A 24,069-nucleotide genomic window follows, 5' to 3' on the forward strand; every position below is an offset into this window, starting at 1 on the left:
AGTGCAAGCTGTTAAATACACAAATACTTTGTCTGGGGACCGACACCTCACAGAACCACTGAATCATAGAATGTCAAGGGGTTGGAAAAGATCTTAAAGATGATCTAGTCCAAACCTGGCACCACCACCATCCCACCTCTTCCCCACTTCCAGAGGCAAGAACACCTCCTACTAGACCAGGTTGCTCAACCTTATCCAACCTGGCCTTGAACACTGCCAGGGGTGGTGTCACCAAAACTAGGCATCCACAGCTTCTCTGGGCAACCCGTTCCAGTGTCTCATAACCCATGCAGTAAAGACTTTCTTCCTTGGGTAAACTAGTGTTGTTAGGGGACATCACAGGGGGCATTTCTTAAACAAACGGTTTATTTCGCAAAGCCACTTGGTTTGCGCAACACAGCAGCAGCCCACACTGGGAACTGGCAGGGTCCATGGACAGGACACCTCATGCCCAGCGTTGTGCAGCAGCTGGGATGCCACCGAAGGCTCAGTCCTGCCAGGCACTGCCTGACTTCAGGAGAGCGTGTTCTGAGCCACTTCACCGGGGCCCGCTGGGCGTGTGCAGGAGGGGGATGGTCTGGACGTCTCGCCACACCTCGTTCTGCAGCGACTTCGAACCTGAGAGGGCCTGACGCCAGAACACAAAATGGCGGCTGCCAGGGCTCAAAATGGCCGCCGCGCAGCCTCCCTCGTGACCCAGCCGAGCCGGACCCCGTGCGCGGCGTTTTGCGCGGCGGGCTCGGGTCCGCGCGCTCTGCGGGCCGGCCCGATCACGTGACGCGCCGGCCGAGCCAATCGCCGCGCCCCGTAGCCCTGCGTGCGGCGCGCGGGGCCCGCCTCGCCTCGTTGTGGTGGAAGGCGCCATTGGGAGCCGCCGGAGCCGCCGCCACCTTCCCGCCATCAGCGCCCACCGCCGCCGCCATGGACTACGGGGAAGGTGAGGGCGCGCCCCCGCTGCAAGGGCAGGGCCCGGCCGCCGCCACCGCTGCCGCCGGGGGGGCCGGCCGTGTCTCAAAATGGCAGCGGCCGCTTTGTTACGCGTAGGACGGAGCTCCCCTCACCCACGTCCTCGTCCTCCTCCCCCGCCGCCACTGCCGGGCTGGGGGAGCTGCGGCGGCGGCCGGCGGCGGGAGGGCTGCGCGGGAGGAGGGCCCTCCCCGGGGGCGGCACGGGCGGGCGCGGGGCGCGGGCGGGGGAGGCGCTCCGCGGGGCGAGGCGCCCTGGGGGCGCGGGGCGAGCGGGCGGTGAGGGGGCGGCGGCGGGCGGGGGGCGCGGGCAGAGCCGGGGGGAGCTCGGGGCGAGCTCTTTGAGGGGGTCGTGTCAGGAGCCTGGAGATCCGACAGGAGAGAGAGCCGCCTCTTGTTGCGGCTCCCTGTCTCTCCCCTCCAGCTCTTGCTAAGCACTAAGTCATTCTCACTGACCCATCCTCTCCAGCTGAAGACAGAGATTGGAGATTCCCAGATACCCCCATGCATTGTGGTGTGAACATGCCCAGTGGGTCAGTCTCAGGTATGAGCTATAAATACGTCTAACCTGTAAAGAGTCGGGGCTGAACGATCAGTGTTAACAAAAACAAAAAAGGAAACGGGTTTTTAAAAGTGCGTAACGTGGTTTGAGTGCTTCATGTTGTTCTCTGAAGGAGTTGTAACTGTCTGGGAGTGAGACTTGATTTTCATCATGGGCATGTCAACATGAACTCCTGCACGTTCCAAATGAAAAATTGAGAGATAAAGGAGTGGGGATGGGGGGTGGGGTAGAAATACAGACTTTTCTTAAGATTATGCTTTTTTTATATAAACCAGTATATTCTTACAAAATACTGTATTTGATTCTTACTACTTCTGTAAAAAAGAAAGGATATTTTTCTTTTTTGTAAAATCCAGAACCTGTAACTGCTTGGGTTTTATTTTCTTTTTTTCCCCCCTAAAGTTTACTTTAACTAACAGATTGGGAAGGAATATAGAAAAAAGCATATAAAGTCAACACCAAAAGTCAACACTTGTTTTTGCATGGTCAAAAATGCCATGTAGATAAACCAAAAAAGGAGTGCACATACTTTGATAAGGTGATTAAGGTTATGAGTTTAGACAAGACTCAAGAAATGTTTTGACATCTCTTGCCACATGCAAGCAAGTATTAAAAGGATCTTAATATAAAAGCTTATACTGTATCCAAGCTTCATTTACAGATTCTGTCAAATAAATGCTTGCTGTTGGATCTCTTGACACTTTTGCTGGCTGTTATATGGAATTAACACATTGGATTACAGATGCATCTTTGATTGCAAAATAGTCATTTTTGTGACACATTTCTTGAGTCTTAGCTTTTTTTTAGTTATATTATTTTGCATTTATCCTTCTGCATAGCAAAATTAATAAATAAATTAAAGATACTGCCCTGTGTTTTCACCTTCTGTATTGATTCCTAATTAAATGTCCGTTTGATTTTTAGAACAAAAGGTTGTTTTAAGTGCCAGTTTAAGTATCTTGTTGGAATATTCACTGTAACTGTTAAGCAGAACCGGCTTTCTGAGATCTGATGACATGAATATTAAAGTGACTCCAGGCTCATTGTAGGGGTAGTAACTAAGCAAATACGTATTGTACAGTTAGAGTGTTCCTTTCATGTACCTCTGTAATAATAGTTTTCATTGTGTTAATTAAACTTTCTGTTACTTGTAATTATTAAAAAGAGTTTAGTTTTGATGTATGCAGCTTGAAACTTTTACCATGATTGTTTCTACGTTGTATGTGCACGAGCAAGGCATGCAGGAAAATTGTTTTACTCAGGTTCTGTACAGGAGGCTGAAGGCTGTTTTGTGGGGGTTCAGAAGACTGGCAAGAGAGGGTAAATATTGGGAATTCTCATCTTTGCCTAGTTTTCATTTGAGCTCTTGGCAAGTTTCTGTTGGAAACTTTTAGCCAGCGGGAAGCACTTTTAGTTGTATGTCTGATGACTCCTGTAATTGCACCATTGTCCCTTCCTGATGGCTCAGTTTGAGCCCAGAGTTGACATGCCCTTCAGAATAAATTATTAGTATTATTACAGAAATATTATTAAATATTCATGTTAATATTTTAGTTACTGCAACTCTTGTCCTTTTAGTCAGGAAGGAGAAGTAGCCTAATGACATTGTTGTTATCCTAACAATCTAGACATGGTGTTATAAAAATGTAACGTGCCTGGAAAAAAATACTGCTTCCTATTCCACAGCGGACCCTTAAGCTTCTGGTAGTCAAAATTTAGATTTTTAAATTTACCATTTATTTTGCAAAATCTTTCTCATTTCTCATTTTCTTAGCCTTTTCATCTGCTTCACATGTTTAAAATGATTTCTTGTGTTTAGCTGTGAATATGATTTCAGTGTTCCCTTTCTAAAGCTTTTTTCTTTTAAATGGAGTTCTTTGTACCAAGAGGTTCTGAGTCTTATCTACTGTTTGTTTACTTTGTAGTTCTTTTCCTTTGGAAAATTTGATTTTTCTTTACTGGCTATTGAGATTTTTTTTGCAGTTCTTTTAAACTATCTCTCCACTAAATAAGGCTTTTTTTTTTTTTTTTTTTTTTAAATTAATCTGAAGAAATACATTTACATTAACATTTTAATTTGTAAAATAAATTTGTGTTTTAGTATCCCATTCTTTTTTTATTTTAGAGGTAATATATTTTTTCACCATTGACGTAACTCTTCTCTCTTCTTTTCAATACAAGTAGACGAGTATGAACTAGAAATTAAAAACCAGATCGTTCTTTGCGAGTTCTTCTACTTCCGTACTTAAGTTCAATGCCTCATTCATCCACAGGGTATTTATTTATGCAAGAAGCTGCAGATGCCAAAACCTGATTTATTCTGCTAATAAATTCTTTGTTTCAAATGCTTTGATAATGCCTTCATTTCAGAGACTCACTCTCTGATTTTTAAGCTTTAAGAGCGAATATGGACCACTGGTTTTTAATTTTTTTTTAATTCTGTAGTTTTCATCGATACACTGATATTTCTTCAATGGTTTCTTTGATAAGCAGTTACTGTTTAAACTTAAATGAACTCTTGAATTTTCAGTTTGAGACACTGGAATACAATTCCTGGTGGTTTTTTTTTAGTGCTTAAATACATGTTCTCTTAACATGTGAAACAGTTCCTCTTTTAGTCTGCACAGACAGGCAACTTCTCTGCATGTCTACTGGTGGTGGCAGTCATCATTAATCAGTTACTACAGTAAAGTTCTTTCTATTTTCATTTATCTAAATGACTGTTTACTGTTTTCTTGTATGTTTCCCCTTTTTTAGGATAAAGCCTGTCTGGAGAACATATTTGCAGAGTAAAGTAATACTTGAAGAAATACTGCACTTGTTAGTTTGAATGCAGTTTCTTTGTTGGGTTCTGGGCATGAAGTATAAAATGTAGAAATCTTTGTTAAAGTTTGCAGCTGATGATTGAACCAGGAGAGCAATGGTTGGAATGATAGGTTTGATAGGTTAACTGCTCAGCAGTGTGGAACAGTTAATGAAATAGTTGGAAGGAGATGATAAGGTCACCTTCAGTAGATCAGGTCAAAAGTGTCTGTCCTGCCTCACCAGTATTCTGTATGTCACTCTCTGTTTGGAGGCATGGGTCAAGTCGTACAAGTACTCCTTTGGTATATTTATATGCCTTCACTGGTTTGCAGCTTGAGGGCACTCTCAGCCATAGTCTGTGCTTGACATGCTTTGAAATTCTTGTCAGTTGATTTATCCCGTTTCTGTCTTAAATCCCTGTTAATTTTTATTACCCTATTACTGGTAATTCAGTTCCAGAACTTGCACGTTGGTTTTGTGAAAAGTGACTTGGATCCTTTCTTTAGTTTGTTACTTGTAAATTTCATTTGCTTCCTTCAGTTTCTTGCTGTAAATCATTCAAGCCATCATCCCTCTTCATGTCTTTGTACCTTTTGTATCCTGTGTTAACCATTTTCAAATGTGAGTGTATTATAATGTAGGTGAATGCAGGGCAGTGAGTCTGGAAAGGGATGAATAAGTTCTTCGTTGTTAGAGAAGAGATGGTAGTGATGTCCTGAAGGCGGGGATTTGAGGATTTAGGGACTGGCATAGCTCTATAGCAAGACTGCTGATGTTATATAACATGAATTGAGTAAGGAGTGTTGAGCAAGTATGGATGTCAGAAGTTATCTCGTGATTGTAAATCGCATTTTAGTGTTTGCTTTCATGCTGAAAATTTTAGTCTAAAAATATCTTTCAAAATGATGATTTTTGAACCATTTTTTGAAAGAGTTCTTTGCACGTAAAAGTTTTTGTGTATTTTTCCAATACTGAACTGCTGACATATGCATAACACTGCTCCCTACTCCCTGTGCTGTAGTAGAATTGCATTGCAGTGGCAGGGATCTTGACAGTATGTTACGTTCTTCCTTGTTGGATGACTTTATTCTGTTCTCAACTCTTAACCTCATTGATTAGGTGCCATCTTAGGGCCTGTAGATAACAGGGAGCACGTCAAACTAAGGTAAATTATTGGGTGATTTCAGGTCAGGTATGTCAGTTTTCAGAATTTCAGTGTCTTTTGATCAGTTATCCTGTATTAAAAAACCTAACAACCTGGCTCTGAGATTTGATGATCCCATGGTCAATCTTAATTTCTGTGAGATTTCTGTGAAATTTCTGTGAAGTTTATTTCCTTGACAATCATTTCTTTTTGCTGGTCTGCATCTTTATGTGTATGGTCTTGAGGATAATGTACTGGATTAGGTGGCAGATCATTCAGAAACACCAGAGAGGAACATTAGATGTTTTTATTAGGAGCCTCATCCGTTTCTTTCTGCAGTAACTCCTTGCAGTTTAAGTTGATGATGGGTGATGCTACATGGTTAGTATTTTGAAAAGGTTTTTTGTGCTTTGGTTTTTTGAATCTTCATTGTGTGTTCAGAATATGAAAAGGTACAGTGTCACTTCTATGTTCAAAGTTTTTTTTCTTTTCCCAGAAGTATCATCTTTAATTTTTAGAAAGTACCTATGATCATTAGAATAAAAATCATCAGGAGATCTTTGTGTTGGAGTCTCTATTCAGGCATACTAAGAATATCTGTGTAAAAGTGATACAGCCAGCTTAATATGATTTGCAGAATTCTCATTATTGACAGATCCAAGAAATAAATTACAATGACTTGGTGCTAATAAGAAATAGGTACAAGCAGGATATAATTTATATACGTATTTTCAGCACTACAGTTACTTTCATGAAATGATATGCACAGAGAGTTGCTGTATTTCTTTAAATAGGACAACTTCTTATGACTTCAAGAGAGCTAATTGTCCTGGAAAAGTCAGTGGTTTACATGTGAAGATACTGAAATGTTGTAAAATACTCTCTCTTGTCAGAGTAAACAGCTACTTGGTTTTATTTTTATCCTTCCTGTGTTCGTTGTGTATTCCTTCTCTGTGTTAACTTTTTCTGTGAATGTTGGCTTGCCAGGTTTTCTTGGTATTAGTCAAAACATGGTGTTGGTTGGTACTGGGAAGCAGTTTTGGTCTCCATGCCGGCGAAGTGCGGATTGTGTACGTTGCAGGAAGAAAGTGGATCATACTTGTTATACAGATCTGCAGCATTGTTTTAGTGCTTTGAATTTGAGTGATTATTTGCCCAGAATTTTTACATAGACCTTCCAGTGCTAAGGAAGAAGTTGGTTCTTTTGCCAGACGTCATTACAAGATACCAAGATGTCAGAAAGTGACATCAGTACACCTGTGAAGCACTGGCGTCTTAGCAGTTAGTGAGCTGCAGCTCAGTGCTGATTTGGGTGGATTTCTGTTTGTGCTAGATGGCAGAGAATTCTTTTGTTTGACTGTAGCCTAAATACTGAGCCTGCACTGCAGCATGACAGCTTGTAACCTTGACCCAGGGTCTCAACGTCAGTGAAGGTTTCTTGGAGCATTGGATAGAGAGTGCAGATGCCTGTGCGCTCTTGATATTATTAAAGGGTTGGAGATGGTCTTAATTCTCTACAACTTCAGACATATTCTACATGAGGTATCTTCATTTAATTCTCTTAATTTATGATGATTCCAGCTGATGGAACAGTAATCCCGAGTTACCTACTATTGGAGAAAATTAGGAATTTGATTCCAGTCAAGAGGTGCTCAGATGATGAGAAAGACACGTGGCTTCTCTAAGCACAATGTCAAAGTTGGTTTGCAACTGTCAGTTTTGTATTTTGTTTGTAAGGACCGTGGCAAAGAGTAAACCTTTTATTTAAGAATTTAACCTAGATTACTTAATAAGAATTCTCACTTGCTTTCTTTATAAACATTTTTCTGCTCTTTTTTTAGACATGGACCGGGATTATGGGCATGGAGGCTATGGTGGCCCACGATCCATGGACTCTTACCTTAACCAATCCTATGGGATGGAGAGTCATGGAGGTGGAGGAGGTGGTGGTGGTGGTAACAGGTAAAATAATCCTTCAGTTGTCCCAAGAATTGATCAAACCCAATTTAAGTTTTAATCATTCTTCTAACTTAAGTGTTCCTGAGGCATGTTGTTATGATTTTGTATGAACACTTCCGTTCTGAGTCTTCATGTTTGATGAATACTGGCAAATGCTAAACTGCAAATGCTAGATTCTTGTAGTAATCAGCATTTTAGTGGAAAAGTTTGACAGTGAAACAACGCGTCTGAATGAAAATAGCAAAAGTTTTGTTTTTCAGTATTGTCTAGCAATTTGTAGCTGATTGGCCTGACACACTATTTCTGCATGGCAGACTAGACCTAATTGGTTTACTGTCTTAGACTGAATCTATCAACATTCCGTTTTCAAGGAACATTTAGGGTATGAGTTCTTTGGTTTGAATGTGCAGTGCTCAAGTGATCTTGGTATTGAATCTGAAAGTCATGTCCAGATTATTTCATTGGAAGGTACTGATTACACTTGAAACTGTGTGCATGTTCTGGCTGCTTTGTAAGATGGATTAGTCTAAAACTAAAAATTCTGATGCAGTGGTCTTAAAGTTGTGTATTTAATGCTAGGATACTATTTGCTCTTTCAGATAAAAACAATAGGGAGCAGCTGATTTGATTTTGATTTGATTTAGATTTTAATATTGTATTCAAAGAAGAATGCTTTTCAGAGTAGTGATTCTGTCTTGAAGGAGATAAAATGTGAAGAAAACTTGGATAATCTGATGGTTTTCTTGTGTGTGCCCTTGAATTTTTGTCTGGCTGTTGCCAGATTACTGCGTGGTTCCTGTCTGTAGTCACTGTGGTGCCACTGGGGAAGGACAATACTAAACAGGGAGGCTGGAGAAGTGTTGTGCCTTGCTGCTCGGTTCTGTTAAGTATTTTAGTTAAGTATAACTTGTTTAATAATGAACATTAATATTGCTTTAAAAGTCTGAGCAGAGATTTCAGGAATGAGCTGTACCTACCATATAGTAATCTGCATATGATGGAGGTTGAATGACTGCTCGAACGCCAAATTGTCTGTTGCTATGTAACCTAATATGCATGGACTTTTTCTAGTGTCATTTTCTGTGTATCTTTGAGTCTTCTGAGATGAACAAATTTTTAAATGAAGGCATTCAGTTTACTGTAGATACAGTTAGTAAATTGAGTCTCTTGTAGGCTGTATTGTGTCAGTTAAGGCATTGTCATTCCCAGCTGCTCAATCACCCTGTTATAACCCTGCAGGGACACTAATGTGTTTCCCTTCCAAGTAGTTACAAATGTTGATTTCTAGCCTGACACTGCCCATGTCCCAGACAAAGCAAACTCTTGCTAAATAGCTGAAGATTTTAGCTCCTTGTTGCTTTACTCTGAAATTTCAAGGACTGTTTTTGTGTCCACTGTGCATGCACTGGGGAGGCTTTCAAAATCTTGAGCTGCTAGACCTAATGGTCTGCACATGAAAGCTGGATACACTGAACACCATGAATTTGATTGTGAGATTGAATTTTACAGGGAAAAAATTTTCAGAAAGAGCAAATGTGAACAGAAGAGCATGTGTATTTTTCCTTTAAAATGAGAACTGTGGGGTACTTGGAACTCAAAACTGTACCACTAAAAAAACCAAAAGATTTTTTTTTTTTTCCTCAGTTCAAAACTAAGCCGCCTCTTAACTGCTGTTTAACTGTTAGACTGTGAGGGTATGACTTTGAAGAAGGGGGACTTTGACTAGGCTTTGAATGTCTTCAGGTGATTATTTTTGTGAGACTAGGGCTGGGCTCCAATAATGTTTTAGTAAATAAATGTTGCTGAAAATTTAAGTAAACAAAGTTCAGGTATATTGAACTTTAGAATTGTTTGTAGCAAAAATGGCTCAGATAGCTTTCTGTCTGGTCATAGTGTGAATTGCCCAGCCCTAATCAAGATTAAACAATAACACAACTGTACAGATCAGTATAGTAATAAATTGATTTTAGTTGATAAATGTCAACTGATAACTTGTTTTTTGAAATGTATAACATTAGTAAGCTTACTTTTTTTTCTCCTCACTGTGCAACTTTTCCAGGTTTGGACCTTATGAGTCTTACGACTCCGGGTCTTCTCTGGGTGGGCGAGATCTGTACAGATCTGGCTATGGTTATAATGAACCCGAACAAAGCCGCTTCGGAGGTAGTTATGGTGGTCGATTTGACAACTCCTACCGGAATAGCCTTGACTCTTTCGGAGGTAGAAACCAGGGCGGGTCTAGCTGGGAAGCACCTTACTCCCGTTCAAAATTGAGGCCTGGGTTTATGGAGGACAGAGGAAGAGAGAGTTACTCTTCCTACAGCAGTTTTTCTTCACCCCATATGAAGCCTGCACCTGTAGGCTCTCGGGGGAGAGGAACGCCTGCTTATCCTGAAAGTGGATTTGGAAGCAGAAACTATGATGCTTTTGGAGGACCATCAACAGGCAGAGGCCGAGGCCGAGGAGTAAGTACAGAATCTTTTCAGATTCTTTTCACTAGACACTCTTTTAAACCCTTTCAAGACCACTGCTTTAAAATGAATGCACTGTTCAGTACAGTGTGGGGGTTTTGTCCAAGCAAACTATCATGGTTGACAATGTTGTTTATCCCTTTGAAGCTGTCTTCAAGTAGAACCCAGTCCCTCTTTCTGCTGAAAGTAATGAGTAATAGACTAGTTGAAGGTTTGTTAAATCTCTCCTTTTGTTTGAAAGGTGAAGATAAAAGTAGTAGGTTTGGTCTAAAAGGGATTAAAAGGACTTCATTTTTCCTTGTAAACACTGGCATCTCTGCTGCTGGTGGGGAAATTTTTGATATTGTAAAAGTTGAATTCAAAGTCTTTTGAAGTTTTGAGTAGGTTAAAGGTGCAATGTATAAGCAAAAAATAAAGGTTGTGAACGCTAGAGCAGTTCTTGGTTCGTGTAGAGGGAAAAGTTTAGCTAATTCTTTAATAAGTTGAGTACATGTTTTATCAAGTATCAAGTCTTCTTTTAAACTTAATTCTTACTCTGACTTGTTTACTGGAAGGGTGATGGGGAGGAAATGGCAAAGGTGAGTGGTTAGCACTTACAGTGATTCTTTCTCAGAATTAAAGCATGGTTAAAGGGGCATCATCAACTTGAAATCAGGTCCTTTCACAGAATTGAAATTAATTTCCACACGGTGTGCCTAGTCCTCTTACTTATTCGTTTTGAAGTCTTAAGTGCTTCTCAGTGGATTTCTTTCCAGTATAGGATGTAAAAAGTATGTATGTCCAAGAAACAGCATGATTAACTGTATGCAAAATAGTGGATTGCAGTTTGAGGTAGTAATACTTGTTAAGTAAGCTAAGGCAAAAAATACAGCGGAAGAGAATTGAAAAAAAGCCAAACCTCACAGAAATACTAACTTTAGGTTGATGGTGTCCCTTTGTCTTGGTTTTATAATCCCAGTTTTGATTTTATTTTTTTTTACGCACAAAATATTCAGTGAACACCTTTCTGCCTGTGCCTCTAGGTGTAACCTTTTAAAATGCCTGAGCGTGCTGTATTTCTTTGGGAAGTGAATTTCTTCAAGCTTGTTGTAGCTTGAAGTGTAGAGGAAGATTATTTTTTACTTGGTCTTTTATATGCTTTTGTGGTGGTTTTGTTCCAGAAAGTCTACTTTGCAGCATTCTTGAGTATTGTAGTCGCCATATTCAAGTTTTAGCTCAGATTTGCACATGGCTGTTAGCTAGCATGTAGCATGGTATGAGAAAAAGATTCTAATCTTCATTTCTCTGCTTGTGAAGTTGTAAAGGTTACATTCTTAAGCCTTTATGCCATCCTTTCAGAACTCATTTAGATCTGAAAGCTTTGTGCAGAGTTACAACAGAGTTCTTTTTTAGTTTGCTTTTGAAATTTATTCTTTTAGTCTTTTATGTAATAAAGCAGAATGTAAAGGCTAGACTACTTACCTTATATAAAATGCATTGCACCTTTAATAGGTAGATTTTCTGTTAAAAAAAAAACAAACTTGAAATGTGTACTTCATGTCAAATTTGTGTCGGATGTAAGTGTACTTGCTAGGCAGTTTATAGCTATCTTAACTAAATAAATTAACATGGAGATCTTGTGCATGGACTTCTGATTATGGAAAGTGCCTGTTTTGGTACATTCTGTCTGTCATTTAAAATCTGCTTTTAAAAAGTAATACTTTTCATAAGTGTTTTGAAGTTACTTTTATGTTCTTTTGACGGTGTAATATTAGTTCTCTTCTCATGGAAAGACATATTTCTGCTTATCCAAGTCACTCATCCAGTTGGTGGGCTCTCTTCTGCCCTTTATTAATCAAGTAATTAAGTTAATATTAAGAAGTATGTTGGCACTTTGGAAAATGTTCCAGCTACCTAAATTCCCCTCTTCAGATTACTCATTTATTCCATGTGTTCAGAGAGGTGACTTTCATATGCAAGTGTCCACAAATGACTGTACATAATTTTAGAAATAGTGGAAAGGTTATCTTTCAGTGGAATTTTCATTCCTGTCACTACACTGTTTTTGTATCACTCTTTCCAGGCCCAACTTAAAAATTCTGATTTTATTAAATTCAGTGGAAAGATAGTTAAAAGAATGGACTTCCTTCAATTAATCAGTGTTCCACACTGGCCAACCTTCTTTACTCAGTTTTCAGATCACTACTATGTCATTTTGTGTAACATGCAAAGCAAGGAAGCTTTTTTTTTTTTTAAAGCTTTTTTTTTAGTGTTGAAAACTTGAGTTGTTAAGCTCTGTTTTTTTCCCAGAGGGAGGTGGAATTCATTATCTAGAGAATCTGAAGAGAGGAGCCAAGATGTTAGGCTGAGATATGATAGATAATGTTCATTGCCTGGACAATGGTTCTGAATAAGCAGAAACACAGTTTATACATAAATATTCATTCTACTGGACAAACACCCACAAAGCCATTGCACAAACAAACATCAGACCAGGAGCTTAAGCTTCCTCCTGCATTTTGCTCTAGAACACAGATTTTAGTTAAGGTCCCAGTCATATTGTACCAAGTTGTTGTTTTATTGATTTTGCTTTCATATACTAATACCTTCCTCTTGATTTTGTAAATTTTCAGCCTATGGGAGACTTTGGTGGAATGCACAGACCTGGAATTGTCGTTGACTATCACAACAAACCCAGTCCTGCAGCAGTTGCTGCAAGAGGAATAAAAAGAAAAATGATACCACAGCCATATAACAAACCTGGTGGGACATTTATCAAGAAACCTAAAATGACAAAGCCTATTTTGAAGCTGAGCCAGAAAAAATCACCTAGTAAGTAGCAAGTGTCAAAATTTTTACGTTGAAATTACTGCGTGTTTTGGTTTTTTTATTCATTAGAAATTACTTAGTTTTAATATTCAGAAAGCGGGCTATATGTGCTGTTTTGTAATTCTTCATTTTCTACCTTTCACTTGAAAGTCTGCAGTGGATTTTAAGAATTTACATGTCTAACTTTCCTACTGCAAAGATAGTTTACTAAATTATATTGAATATTTAGATGTGTATATTTAGATGTGTTCAGATACATACCATTGAAGAGTATCTATTTTATTGAGACTTCTTGATGATATACTTCCTGGAGGCAAATTTTCACCACTAAAAATAGAGCTCAGAGCTCAGATTGTCTGAAGAGACAATGCCTGACAAATACTGAAATGTGCTCTTGCATGAGCATGGTCTCTGCTGTCCACATTCTTTGGATATAAAAAGTAGTGCATCTTCTGTGATGCAGTTAAAATAAAGATAGAAGACGTGGGTGAAGATGAGAGGGAAAATGAGGGAAACTGCAAAAATGCCAAAAACTGTTACAGAATAATTTATGAGAGGCAGGCAGAAAGGGATTGCTCCCACTTGTAAATTAAATGCTGTAAGGGCAAGGAGAACTGTAAATTAGATAGATAAACTATAAATACAAACTGCAAATTGTATTAGTGATGCTTGGTTTCTTTAACTTCCATAAAGATATGCTACAACTCTAATATTAGATTTTTTATATTGCAGTCAAAGTTGGAGAAAAAAGTCACTAGAGGTTTGAATAAATTACTCACTTTGAGGGAATGTAGACTTGAGTATTATATACTGTGAACAGTGTGTACAGCTGTCAGATATTAGTTTTTGTGCTTGTGATGTCCTAGTAATTTGATCTGTAGGGTTTTATGTAGTTTGGTTTCAAATAGCCTGTGAAAATTGTTTAAAGTTGCTGTCGCTCATAGCTTGCAAGGCTAACTGCACAGACTTGGCAGAGACTTGTGGACATGAATTCTGGTTTTGATTTTGTTATTCTGGTTACATTACTGTGCATTACATAACTGTTCCCTTGTCAAGAGTACTGTACAAATTCCAGAAACTGGCTGTATGGAACACTCCTCCACCTTTTGTGTAGGGAACTTTACTGCTGGTCTCACCAGCTTTGTTGTGATGAAAAGGGTCTCCAAAGTGCACATCCAAGTTATTTCAGTACTTTTGCACATTTTCCTTTCTAAGCTATGTTCAGACAGAATGCTTCTAATTTATTACCTCATCTTCCTCATTGATTTCCACAATCCAAAGACCATTACATAATATTGGTGTTACTTTGGGAAGTGGAAGAGAGATTGCCTACAAGAATGCAGCCTCTCCTGTGGCTCTGAGATTAGGGGGAAGAAAATGTTGAGTAATTTAACACAGAGTCTGAAACTTGAACTGAAAGACCTAAGCAGTATCATGTAGTTGAAAACTAAAAAGTGGGTGACAGCTAACAGAAACTTTGATGCAGTTGGTATTTATTGTATGAATGAAAATATATCTCAAAATTATATCGTCCTTTCAGCCTTGAAATTCTTGTTTTGGAGTTAGATATAGGTGATTGCTTCTAAAAGTGCTTAGTTTATATTTCTAAGGAAAACTAATTTTACATTTAATAGTATTACTAAACTATGATAAATTTTAAATGTAGCCAATCTTCCCTGCATAATAAGCTGGTTTTTTTTTCCTAAATATCTTATTGTCTTAAAATGAATTGTCAGTGACAGCACTTTTGCATTGTTTCTCGTTTTATGTTAATAGACACGAAGACATCTTACCAGGATTCTACTATAGAGGTAAAGATTCCCACAATTGGAAAATGTTTTGATTCTTTGAGAAGTTTGCATAGTATACTTTAAGACAAATAATTATTAAGCTAGAGTTATGAAATTGAACATTAAACTAGAAAAGTTTTTCTCAACATGATTTTGTGGGGTTTTTTCACTTTATCTAAAACTGTCTTATTTTGGTGGCAGTTGATTTTGAGTGAAAGATGTAGCTTGTGCAGATAGCCTTGAAAGTGAATTTTCAGTTGTATTTGTAGACCCTACCTGTTCTTGGCATGCTCAAGGGAGCTGTCATATGAACACTTCTCATGTTGCCACAGGTAGACAGCTTGAGCTCATGCAGCTATGATCTGCTGGGTTGGGTACAAAGGAGATCACTAAACAGAAGTGAGGAGGAATGGCTAAGACATAAGACACATCAAGGAGAGAGAGTTAATAAAAGAAGAGTCAGTGTTAAAAGATGTTCTCTGATAAGGCAGGAAGATTAGTCCCTTCCTTCAGACAGATCGGTTACAACACTATGTAGGAATGTTACTAGTAAGCTGAGCGTGCGTGTGTGTATATATCCTGGTTTAGTGTTGCAAGACTGGAATATCATTTCCCTTCTTTTTGAGTGAGGGTATTAACACCTTCTCAACTAAGTAAAAGTCTGGATTAGAAGTCAAAATATTTATATAGAAAACTATTTTGATTGTGAAAATATTTCACTGTTGCTTCAAGGCACTACAAGGGAATGCAAAGCTAGAAGTATTTGTACACCGAGTTCAACAAGTTACTCAATTCACTTTCTTTCATTGTCATATTTTAAAAATACCAAGTAATAGATCATCAGAAATAATGTAAATTATGCTGCCTTTCTGGATTTAGAATAGCTTTTTAAATTTATGGATTTGGCTTTATTAGGAAATTGAAGTTGATACAAGCGGTGCAGTTGTTATATATGAAGACTTTACAAGAGATGCTTATGATCTTGGATATCAGACTTTTGGAGGTAAGTCAGTTTGCTTTGTCAGGTAAGGTATTGTAGGTATTCTGTTTGTGAGACTGAGAGAATTTGTAAGCCTGTATTTATGACCTCTAATACTTATTTGGTAGCATTGTTGCCTGTTTTTTTTTTTTTTGGAAGAGTTTGAAAATTTAGGCTGTGGAAATCTGGTTGTTTGTAACATCCATCCATTACTTGGTTGTTTTTTTCATGTTTATTTGTGTCTCTGCTCTGTAATCATTTCAGTATGTTGTTTGCCTTTTTTTTTTAAATTATTTTTGTGGGGGGAAAAAAGTGGTTTTCTCTACTTGCTATCATTCCATTGCTTGAATCTTGTTCATCCCACTGATTCCTCACCCGTATCCTGTTATTTATCCCACTAGCTGATCAACCTCACGCTTAAACCCTAGGTCAGTCACTTTTAATAAAATGGATTCCGTTATCTTGGGGAGCTGCTGTCAGGAATGCAGGGTCTGTTTTATGTACAGTCTTAATGAAGCAGGTTTGTTATTAGTTTACATAAAATCAGTTCAAGTGCGTATGAACTGTAGTGATTCCAGACACATAGGAAGAGAAATCCAGTGATAAGGCTGAAATTACTTTTAGTCCCCCTTTCCTTGTATGCTGCCTTATTGCATATGGCATGGTCTCATTTGATGGCAAGGAGGGCTGGAAATTTGCAGCCAAATGAGTGTTTCTTTTGAAGTAATAGTAAGTATTTTTAAATTGTGTGGGTTTCTTTTTGTTTTAAAAGTTTGGAACTAGGCACAACAGGGAAGAAGTTGTTTTAACTCTGAATTTCTTTTATGACTGTAAACCAGAGTGTAAACCCTTAGCTACTAAGTTGAAAACAAGTGTTTAAATTGTCTGTCTGTAGAGGAGGAAACAAAGCAAAACTTTCACAACATTTAAGAAAGCCATTGAACCATGTTGATGCAGGATCTTTCTCTGCATTTTGAAGTGTTTGTGGAGGAGACAGAGGAGACAGGTACTTCTGCTCTTTGTTTGTTTTGGATTTGGTTTTTAATCCTTCAATTGTATGTTAAGATGGCAAAGGAGAAGTTAAAAGTGAGGAAGAGGAAAAGCGGCGGATTGAGGCGAGGAGAGAGAAGCAAAGGCGTAGAAGGGAAAAAAATAGTGAAAAATATGGCGATGGATACAGGTTTGTGCTGTAAATTCTGTGTTGTGTACAGTATTTTTCTTGCCCTTAATGCCTCTAAGAACACTTTTTCCTTTGGATTGATTTTATGAAAATAAAATGCAAGAAGGAAATTAGGGAAAAAACCCCACCCCCTTCCACACCCCTCAACTTCCCCTGCTTCCCAGCAAAAGCAAAAAGCTAACCCAAATAAAGAAAAACACCTCAAGCCAAAAGCTGGCATGCAAATTCAGTCATTTAGAAGACTGGGTGTTTGGACCACTGTTACATCAGAAAATCCACAATTTACTGACCTCTTCTCCCCGACAAGTTCATCAGTATACACTTGAGAAGTAGATTAGAATGGTACTGCTTTTGGAGTGTATGTTCATGTTAACTTAAAAGCTGTTAGAAATTGATTTTATTCTGGTTTTATGTATGTGTGTATATATATATATATATTGGTGGTCAACTGTTCTGTAGCAAAAATAAATATATAGGTTTGTAACTTGCCCAGTGGCTGCACTGTACAAAACTGTTCAGTGTCAGTGCAGTATATGGTCCTGGCTACTGATTAGTGACTTTTCCTCATTGTACTGAGGAGATTATATTTCCTGACAAAGATTATATAGCTTTTGTATGGAAAATGAGCTTTAAATGAATTCTTCTGATTACTTATAATTAGGAATTCATGGCCTGGCTGGGCTATGATTCTGTGCCTACAAGATGTACTACAAAAAGTGACAGGAAGTAGAGAGCTGCAACAGATGAATTCACAGAATAATGTGGCTTTTAAATGCCTGGCTTCTGATTTCAGCAGTTCTTGTCTCCTGAATAGATAATTTGTTACTCTGACACTGGCCTGATTTATATTTGATTCCTGTAGCACTTATCCTTTATAATGGAAGAACTTTAGGGTTTTTTTAAATTTCTTTTTCACTTAGGCTTCTTCAAAGAATGCTTTTCCTGTTTCCTTTCTGATTGGGTTTGTCAAGTGTCATAGTTTTGAGGAGTTTTAATAGTAATATTTAATGTCTTTCTTTTGGTAGAATGGCATTTACTTGCTCATTTTGCAAGTTTCGAACGTTTGAAGAGAAAGAAATTGAGTCACATCTGGAGAGTGCAGCTCACCAGGAGACATTGGATCATATACAGAAGCAAACCAAATTTGACAAAGTAGTGATGGAATTTCTTCATGTAAGATAGTTGTTTTTGAGCTATATAGTACTTTTACATGAGAATATAGTTACAGTTTACTATTTATTTTCAAAATATGCTTAACTTACCATTAATCCTTTTGTAGATAACTTTTGGTGCAGCACGTACTACTACAAGTTGAAGCAATTTTGAAGTGTCTAAAATACTGTTACTTTTGCAGTTGCAAGTAGTGCCTTATGAAGTAATAGCAAATTTTTATTACTAGTTATAAACTATATTTAAAAAATCTGGGTTAATATTGGAATGTAAACAATTGTACATGATAGGTTTTTACAATTTTTTTCCCTCTGTAGGAGTGTATGGTGAATAAATTCAAGAAGACAGCAATGCGTAAGCAGCAGACAAGTAACCAAACCGAAAATTCCCAAGCTGCTGAAAAAGATATAATGGAAGGTGAGTAATGTGGAGCTCTCCTGGCCTTTTTTTCCTTTCATTCTTTTAATTTGATAAAATGGATAAAAACAGTTTTCACATCTTTTCTGTATCTGGTTGAGATTCTTGCTTTGTTTCTGATACAATGTGGAATGTAAGCACAGCAGGAGATAGCAAACCTGGTTTCTTTGCATCACGCTGGGTACTTGACAAACAATTCTGGGGGCTTTGCCACGGTCTCATTCAGTGAAAGGCATGAGGAGTGACAGCAGGTAGATGCAGTAGATTGAAAGAGAGTGTAATAAAGCAGTAAGGTGATAGTGATCAAATACGAGGACAAGGATTTGGAAGAGTGTAAATAGGAGAATTACAGTGGTTTGGAGGGAAGGTGACAAAAGGAGGAGTTCAAGGATTTTTTTGGTTACTCAAGATGCATCTTGGCCTGGAATTTTTTTCCCCTTGACTGCCCTACAGTCAGTTTTCTGGAGCATTTCAAGTGTCCCTGCCTTGCTCTGCTATATCCCCCATTCTTTGCTTGAGGGATTTCAGAATATGGGCTGCAACCAGAGTGGAGACATCTTTGAGTACCTTTATTTTAGGTATTAACTCTGTTTCAGTATTCCCTTAATTTGAACTTAAATACTAAAAGCTACTTAAAAATGCATAAAGGCAACATCTTAACAATCCCACAAATTCTTTTTTACTTTTCTTAAGTAGTGGAGGGCCTGTTTTCCTTTGTGATGAGAATGTTCTTTTACCAAGCTAATACTTTAAATTGCAAGAGGAGTTGGACTCATGTGCTTCTTCCTGATGGTGAGGGAGGGCAAGGAAGTAAATTAGTTTTTATAAGGGGTAAATTAAGTGCAATTACTTTGGTCAAGTTTTGCTGACTCAAAATTTGTATTTTTAAGGATATTGGTTATTGTTGATTGAACATAGATGCCATTGTTGTACTTTGCCTGGGTCTCGTGTAGTCTGTGAAGAGGTGAAATTGGAATATTGACGTGAAGAGCTTCCTCCTCCAATACTGCCCTCAGAGAGCCTAATTTTGATTCTGTGTTAATAGTTTGTTGCATCTTCTTTGGCAGGGGTTACAGCTGATGACCATATGATGAAAGTTGAGACTGTTCACTGCAGTGCTTGCAGTGTCTATGTTCCTGCATTGCACAGTTCTGTTCAACAACACTTAAAATCCCCTGATCACACAAAAGGAAAACAAGTAAGATATGACATATTATTTTTAAAAAAAGGGCAAGCATAATCTAATAGTAGGGGAAAAATATTGCAGTTCTCTGTGCAAGTAATTTCTAAGTTCTTGTTGATGTGGCTTGTTCTTTAGAAAGCTGTAATGTCCTCACTGCGCTTTGTAAGTTTTAACACCTCAGGAGGTAGCCAGCACTTAAGCACCCCAGCTAATGAAAATTGGTGTGCTTAATAGCTGCCAGTAGAAAATAACGAGAAAGTTACTAGAAATGACTTCTTCATTTGATGAGAATTTGCTTTATGGAGTTTAAGTATTGGAAACACTTTGTTACTCAGATTGAAAAACAAAACACATGTGTTTCTAGCAGGATGAACATACTGTCTCTTTTCTTGGCGATGATCTTTTTAATTCGAAGACAGCTGATAGCAATTTAGAATTAGCAGTCGTGTTGTATTGGCCCATTAAAATTTATAATGATAAACTTTAGGGCTGGTATAAGGGTTGAGAGAGTAGCATGAGCATGATAGCAAGCAAGATTACTAAAGTCACATTTTGTTTATATATGGGCTTCTGTGATTGTGGAATGTCGTAGAATGTTTTGAGTTGGAAGGAACCCTGAAAATTAGCAGGATCATCTTCAACAATGTTAGGCTGTGATGAAGAAACCTGAATGTTGTCTGTAGATGAGAACAGATAACTGGTTGTAGTCCATTATGTAAGCAAGATACATATTTTGATCATGCTAAAGCAACAGGCTATAAACACTACTAAACCTATTTGGTTAGGTTTATGTGGTTTGGACTTAATACTTAAGAGCAAGCATTTAATGCTGTAGTATGTTCATTATTTTTTTACAGAAACTGACCATGAATTCAAATTCACGTGACAGTTGTAATAGGAATGTGATAGTTATTAACTGTCAAATTTGTTTTATAGGCCTATAGAGAACAAATTAAAAGGGAGAGTGTTCTTACTGCCACCAGCATCTTGAATAATCCTATAGTCAAGGCACGGTATGAGCTGTATGTGAAGGTAAGATGCAAATGAAAAGAAAATAATTGTTTGCTATTTTCTCCATGCTGACAGAGCTTAACTTCAGTGCTTTGTCTTTTATATAGCTCACAGATGGAATATACTTTTAATGTATTTTGCCAGTCAAAAATCATTGTCTCAGATGAATTAATTTGCAGCAAAAATTACCACCTTCAGAACCAGCTTTTGGTTGCCATTTAAAACTTGTATCTAGGCAGTTTTTAATTGGATGCTCTAATAAAAAACCCAAAACAAACTTAAGCAAACATCAGCAGTGTCTTAAACTCTGCATGTAATGTTAACTGCAGAGCACAAACCACAAATGACTCCATCTTTACATTTAGATGCAAAAGCTCTACCACGTGGGTTTGTGCTGAAGTACAGTGTGCACAATACTCAGCTACTTTTTATTCTGTAGAATTTTTAGGGTTCATGACAAAAACAAAAGCTTACAACAGTAATTGATGAGATCAGAGATTTTAGAAAGCATGGCAGCCTATGTTAGATAAGTGTTCTCACCTGAGAAACTGGTGAATTCATTTTAGCAGAATGGAAGGGTTTTTTCTGCTGGACCACTTACTTTGTAACGTGACTCTGTAATAGTGTTCTTAGCTATTTCTGGATTACCTTTAATTGGTTTATGATTCTTCCTGTGCCATAACAATAAAACTCTTTCAGACAAAGCAATACTGTCTTTTGGATATATGAGCCAGTGCCCAAGTTAATTGTGATTTAAAATGTCGGATTAGTCGTGTCCTGGAAAACTGTGTATGGATGGGTGTGTGAATCAGTTTGAGACAACTGTTTTATATCTGTTAAGGAAAGGTTGCAAATGGCTGGATGCCAGAGCCTGGAATATCTTCCAGTATTTCCAGCCACCCCTTCCCAGTTCCTTATGCCTGGTATGCATTGTCCAATACAGCCCTCTAGCGGGAGACTGGTAAAAGGGAGAATGGAAGTTTGCCATTTATCTGTTCAAAAACTGAGGAAAGTAAAACTTGCAAGATTGTCTTCACAAGGAGACCACTGATGTTTTCAGATTGACTAGCACTGGCATTTCCTGTGGTGGACTGAACTTAAAACACATCTCATTGAGCAGGTCCTGGTGAATCTGGCTCCTGGTTATTCCAATCCCTTTTATCCTTATTCAAATGTATAATGAACTGAAGACTGAAATAGTTCAGTTTTCTTACACAGCATGTGATGGTGGGGAGCACACCTTCATTTAGGACCTGCAGTCTTCCAGGAGAGTCTGAAATCTTTGGTATAACATGGTCTCAATTCTCCTTTCCTTGGGTTAAATCTAAATCTGAATTTAAAATTTGCTTGATTTTTAGAATAATACTGAAACCAAGTTTTTGTTTTGCAGCATTTGCTGATTATTTTTATAGTTCTCTAATTTTTCAGTAGCCACCTGGAAGATTCTACCTGAGAAATGTAACTGACATGGGAAAAAAGGGCAAAAAAGTACAAGGGGCCTAGCATTCCATTTTTCTTTCGAATCTTCTTTTCAGTAACACTCTTAAAATCCTAATCCTGGTGTGGTTGGTGTCACATGTTCAGATCAGACTTGATTTTTTCAGATATATGAATATGAAGCGGGCTTTAGCCAAGAAACTCCTAATAGTTTGTGTTGTTATTATTCATTGATTATTCAGTTCTTAAGTATATGAACAGGGGAAGGCTGAGGTATGTTGTGCTGAACAATTGTATGAAATGGAGAAAATGTGAATCCAGAATGCCAGTGTGTTTAAAGTGCTGAGAAAACTGATAATTTTTCTAGGTCGACAATGGAATGAATTCCAGGCTGATCAATGTAATAAATTCTAGATTTTTTTCATTTTTTAAGGAGTGTATGTTCTTTCATAGAATTATTCAGAGTGCAGGAAGACTGTTAAATAAATAAGGAGAAGCAGAACAAAACTCTTCTGTTCCAATTTGGTTTTAATTGGGGAGAAAAAGGAAGCAGCTATAGTTCTTAATTAAAACATGTTGAAACTTAAGCATGTAATTTCTCAGTGTTGAAGTGAAATCTGTGTTTAGCATCCTTGGCTTTTTCTCAGTGCCATTTACACTTTCATTGAAAGAGTTTATTGGCATCCCAGTTTCCCATGTGTTTAAAGATGTGGTGTTGCTAGTTTTAAATTCAACTGGTTTTGATTTTCTTTAAGAAAACCCCACAGCTATTAAAAAGCTGTATAAAGTAATGTAGTATTTCTTAGTGGCTGCCCCTTTTGTTCACTGAAATAATGAGTATGATTTTATATTTGAAGTAAATATCAAAGTGTTTGTTTTCAATCTTGTACTTCAGGGTGAAAATCCTTTTGAAATTAATGATCAGGCTCAGGAGCAGCAAACTGAGGAAGAAGACAAAGCTGAGGAGCCAGCTGAGGGTGAGGAAGAGGAGGAAGAAGAGGAGGAAGAAGCTGAAGAACAAACTGACTTCACTTTAGACCACACTGAAGATAACTAAGTGCAAGAACATAAAAATGAATTAGTGGGGGCAAACCGGCTTTTTATTTCTGCTCTAAAGTGGCTCAGACTTTTTAATAGTCTCAGATGGATCTGAAGATTCCCCACCATGTGCATGCATTCCATTCCATGGAGAACTTGTTTATATAATTCCTCTGTGTTTCTGATTTTGTTTAAAAAGAAATTAAGACTATTTTAGTTGAGCTTTTTATAGAAAACTGACTGTTAAAGCTGATCAGAACATTGTGTTGTATATTTTTTTAAGCATCCTATTTTTTTGGTGTGTGTACTGAAAGTTGGATATAATAACTTCTGGTCTAATCAGTTGAAAAGAAAGGCAGGTCTGTGGGGTAAATATTTTAAAAGCTTTATGGTGTAAGCTTATAAATATTTACCTCATAGTACAGGATGAGTAACTTCAAAAATTGTGCTGTTGAGTGTGGCTGTTTGGGGGACTGCATTGCACTCTGTATAATAGAGTATGTGTTTATAATATGCCTTGTAGCTTTTTGTGAAGAGATGTACCAGTTTGTAGCCATAAAATACTTAAGAAATTTACTGTTTAAAGTGTCTGTAGTTTAAGTATTTCAAAGATTTCTCCATGCTGACTACTAAACTGGTTTCAAATTAAATCTTGATTGATACTATAATTTAAATTTGTAGTTGCATCTTAAATGACTCATTTATTGCTGAGTTTTGATGTATTCAGACTCTACCTACCAGAACAGGTAAGTAGTTGAGCCCCCATGGTGTGCCTGGGGAAAGTGTGCTTTTTGTGTGTTTATGTGTAGTGTACTCTTGTCTGTCTTAGAAATTGCAAGTACACCTGTGTTTTTTCTACAGTTCCTGCTAGTGTAGCTTTTGACTAAGGAGAACTGAAAATGTCTGATTTGATTGTTTCTAAATGCAGTGAAGTAACTTACACCTTTTTTCCCTAAATAAGGTAACTCTGGTGGTACAGGGAAAACTTTTTTTTCAAAATCTCATCATAAATATGAAGTTGCACATTTCTTTTGGACAGCCCTTGTGATAACATGTAGTCATTGCTGTGTAGGGATGGTAAATACTTAAAAATACTTATATATGTAAATACTTATAACCTTACCTGCAAACCAATTTGCTTTTTCAGTGA

At 37.8% G+C, this 24,069-nt stretch overlaps 2 protein-coding genes across 3 annotated transcripts in view; one reads left to right on the forward strand and one right to left on the reverse strand.

Annotated features, from left to right (window-relative positions):
• KYAT3 (kynurenine aminotransferase 3) overlaps positions 1–24,069 on the reverse strand; it is a 411,900-nt gene that overhangs the window by 194,700 nt on the left and 193,131 nt on the right. The gene's annotated exons all lie outside the window — the stretch shown is intronic.
• On the forward strand, positions 813–23,587 carry ZNF326 (zinc finger protein 326). 2 transcript variants are annotated; one of them, XM_040073005.1, is made up of 13 exons: positions 813–937; positions 1,435–1,509; positions 7,318–7,438; positions 9,495–9,900; positions 12,519–12,717; positions 14,491–14,525; positions 15,420–15,507; positions 16,549–16,663; positions 17,689–17,836; positions 18,151–18,250; positions 19,318–19,448; positions 20,370–20,465; positions 22,777–23,587. In XM_040073005.1, exons 1-13 carry the CDS (start codon positions 922–924, stop codon positions 22,936–22,938), a joined length of 1,692 nt encoding a protein of 563 aa, XP_039928939.1. In that variant the 5' UTR covers positions 813–921; the 3' UTR covers positions 22,939–23,587. The 2 variants fall into 2 exon arrangements, with proteins under 2 accessions (XP_039928939.1, XP_039928940.1); XM_040073006.2 differs by lacking the exon at positions 1,435–1,509.

The sequence above is a fragment of the Hirundo rustica genome, chromosome 9 (genome assembly GCF_015227805.2).
Source record: "Hirundo rustica isolate bHirRus1 chromosome 9, bHirRus1.pri.v3, whole genome shotgun sequence".
NCBI lineage: Eukaryota > Metazoa > Chordata > Aves > Passeriformes > Hirundinidae > Hirundo > Hirundo rustica.

Bases quoted from the DNA above. Each gene is read 5' to 3' on its own strand.
- ZNF326 (XM_040073005.1), top strand. The intron at 12,718-14,490 runs GTAAGTAGCAAG...TTATGTTAATAG, and splicing joins GAGCCAGAAAAAATCACCTA to ACACGAAGACATCTTACCAG. The intron at 14,526-15,419 runs GTAAAGATTCCC...TGGCTTTATTAG, and splicing joins ACCAGGATTCTACTATAGAG to GAAATTGAAGTTGATACAAG.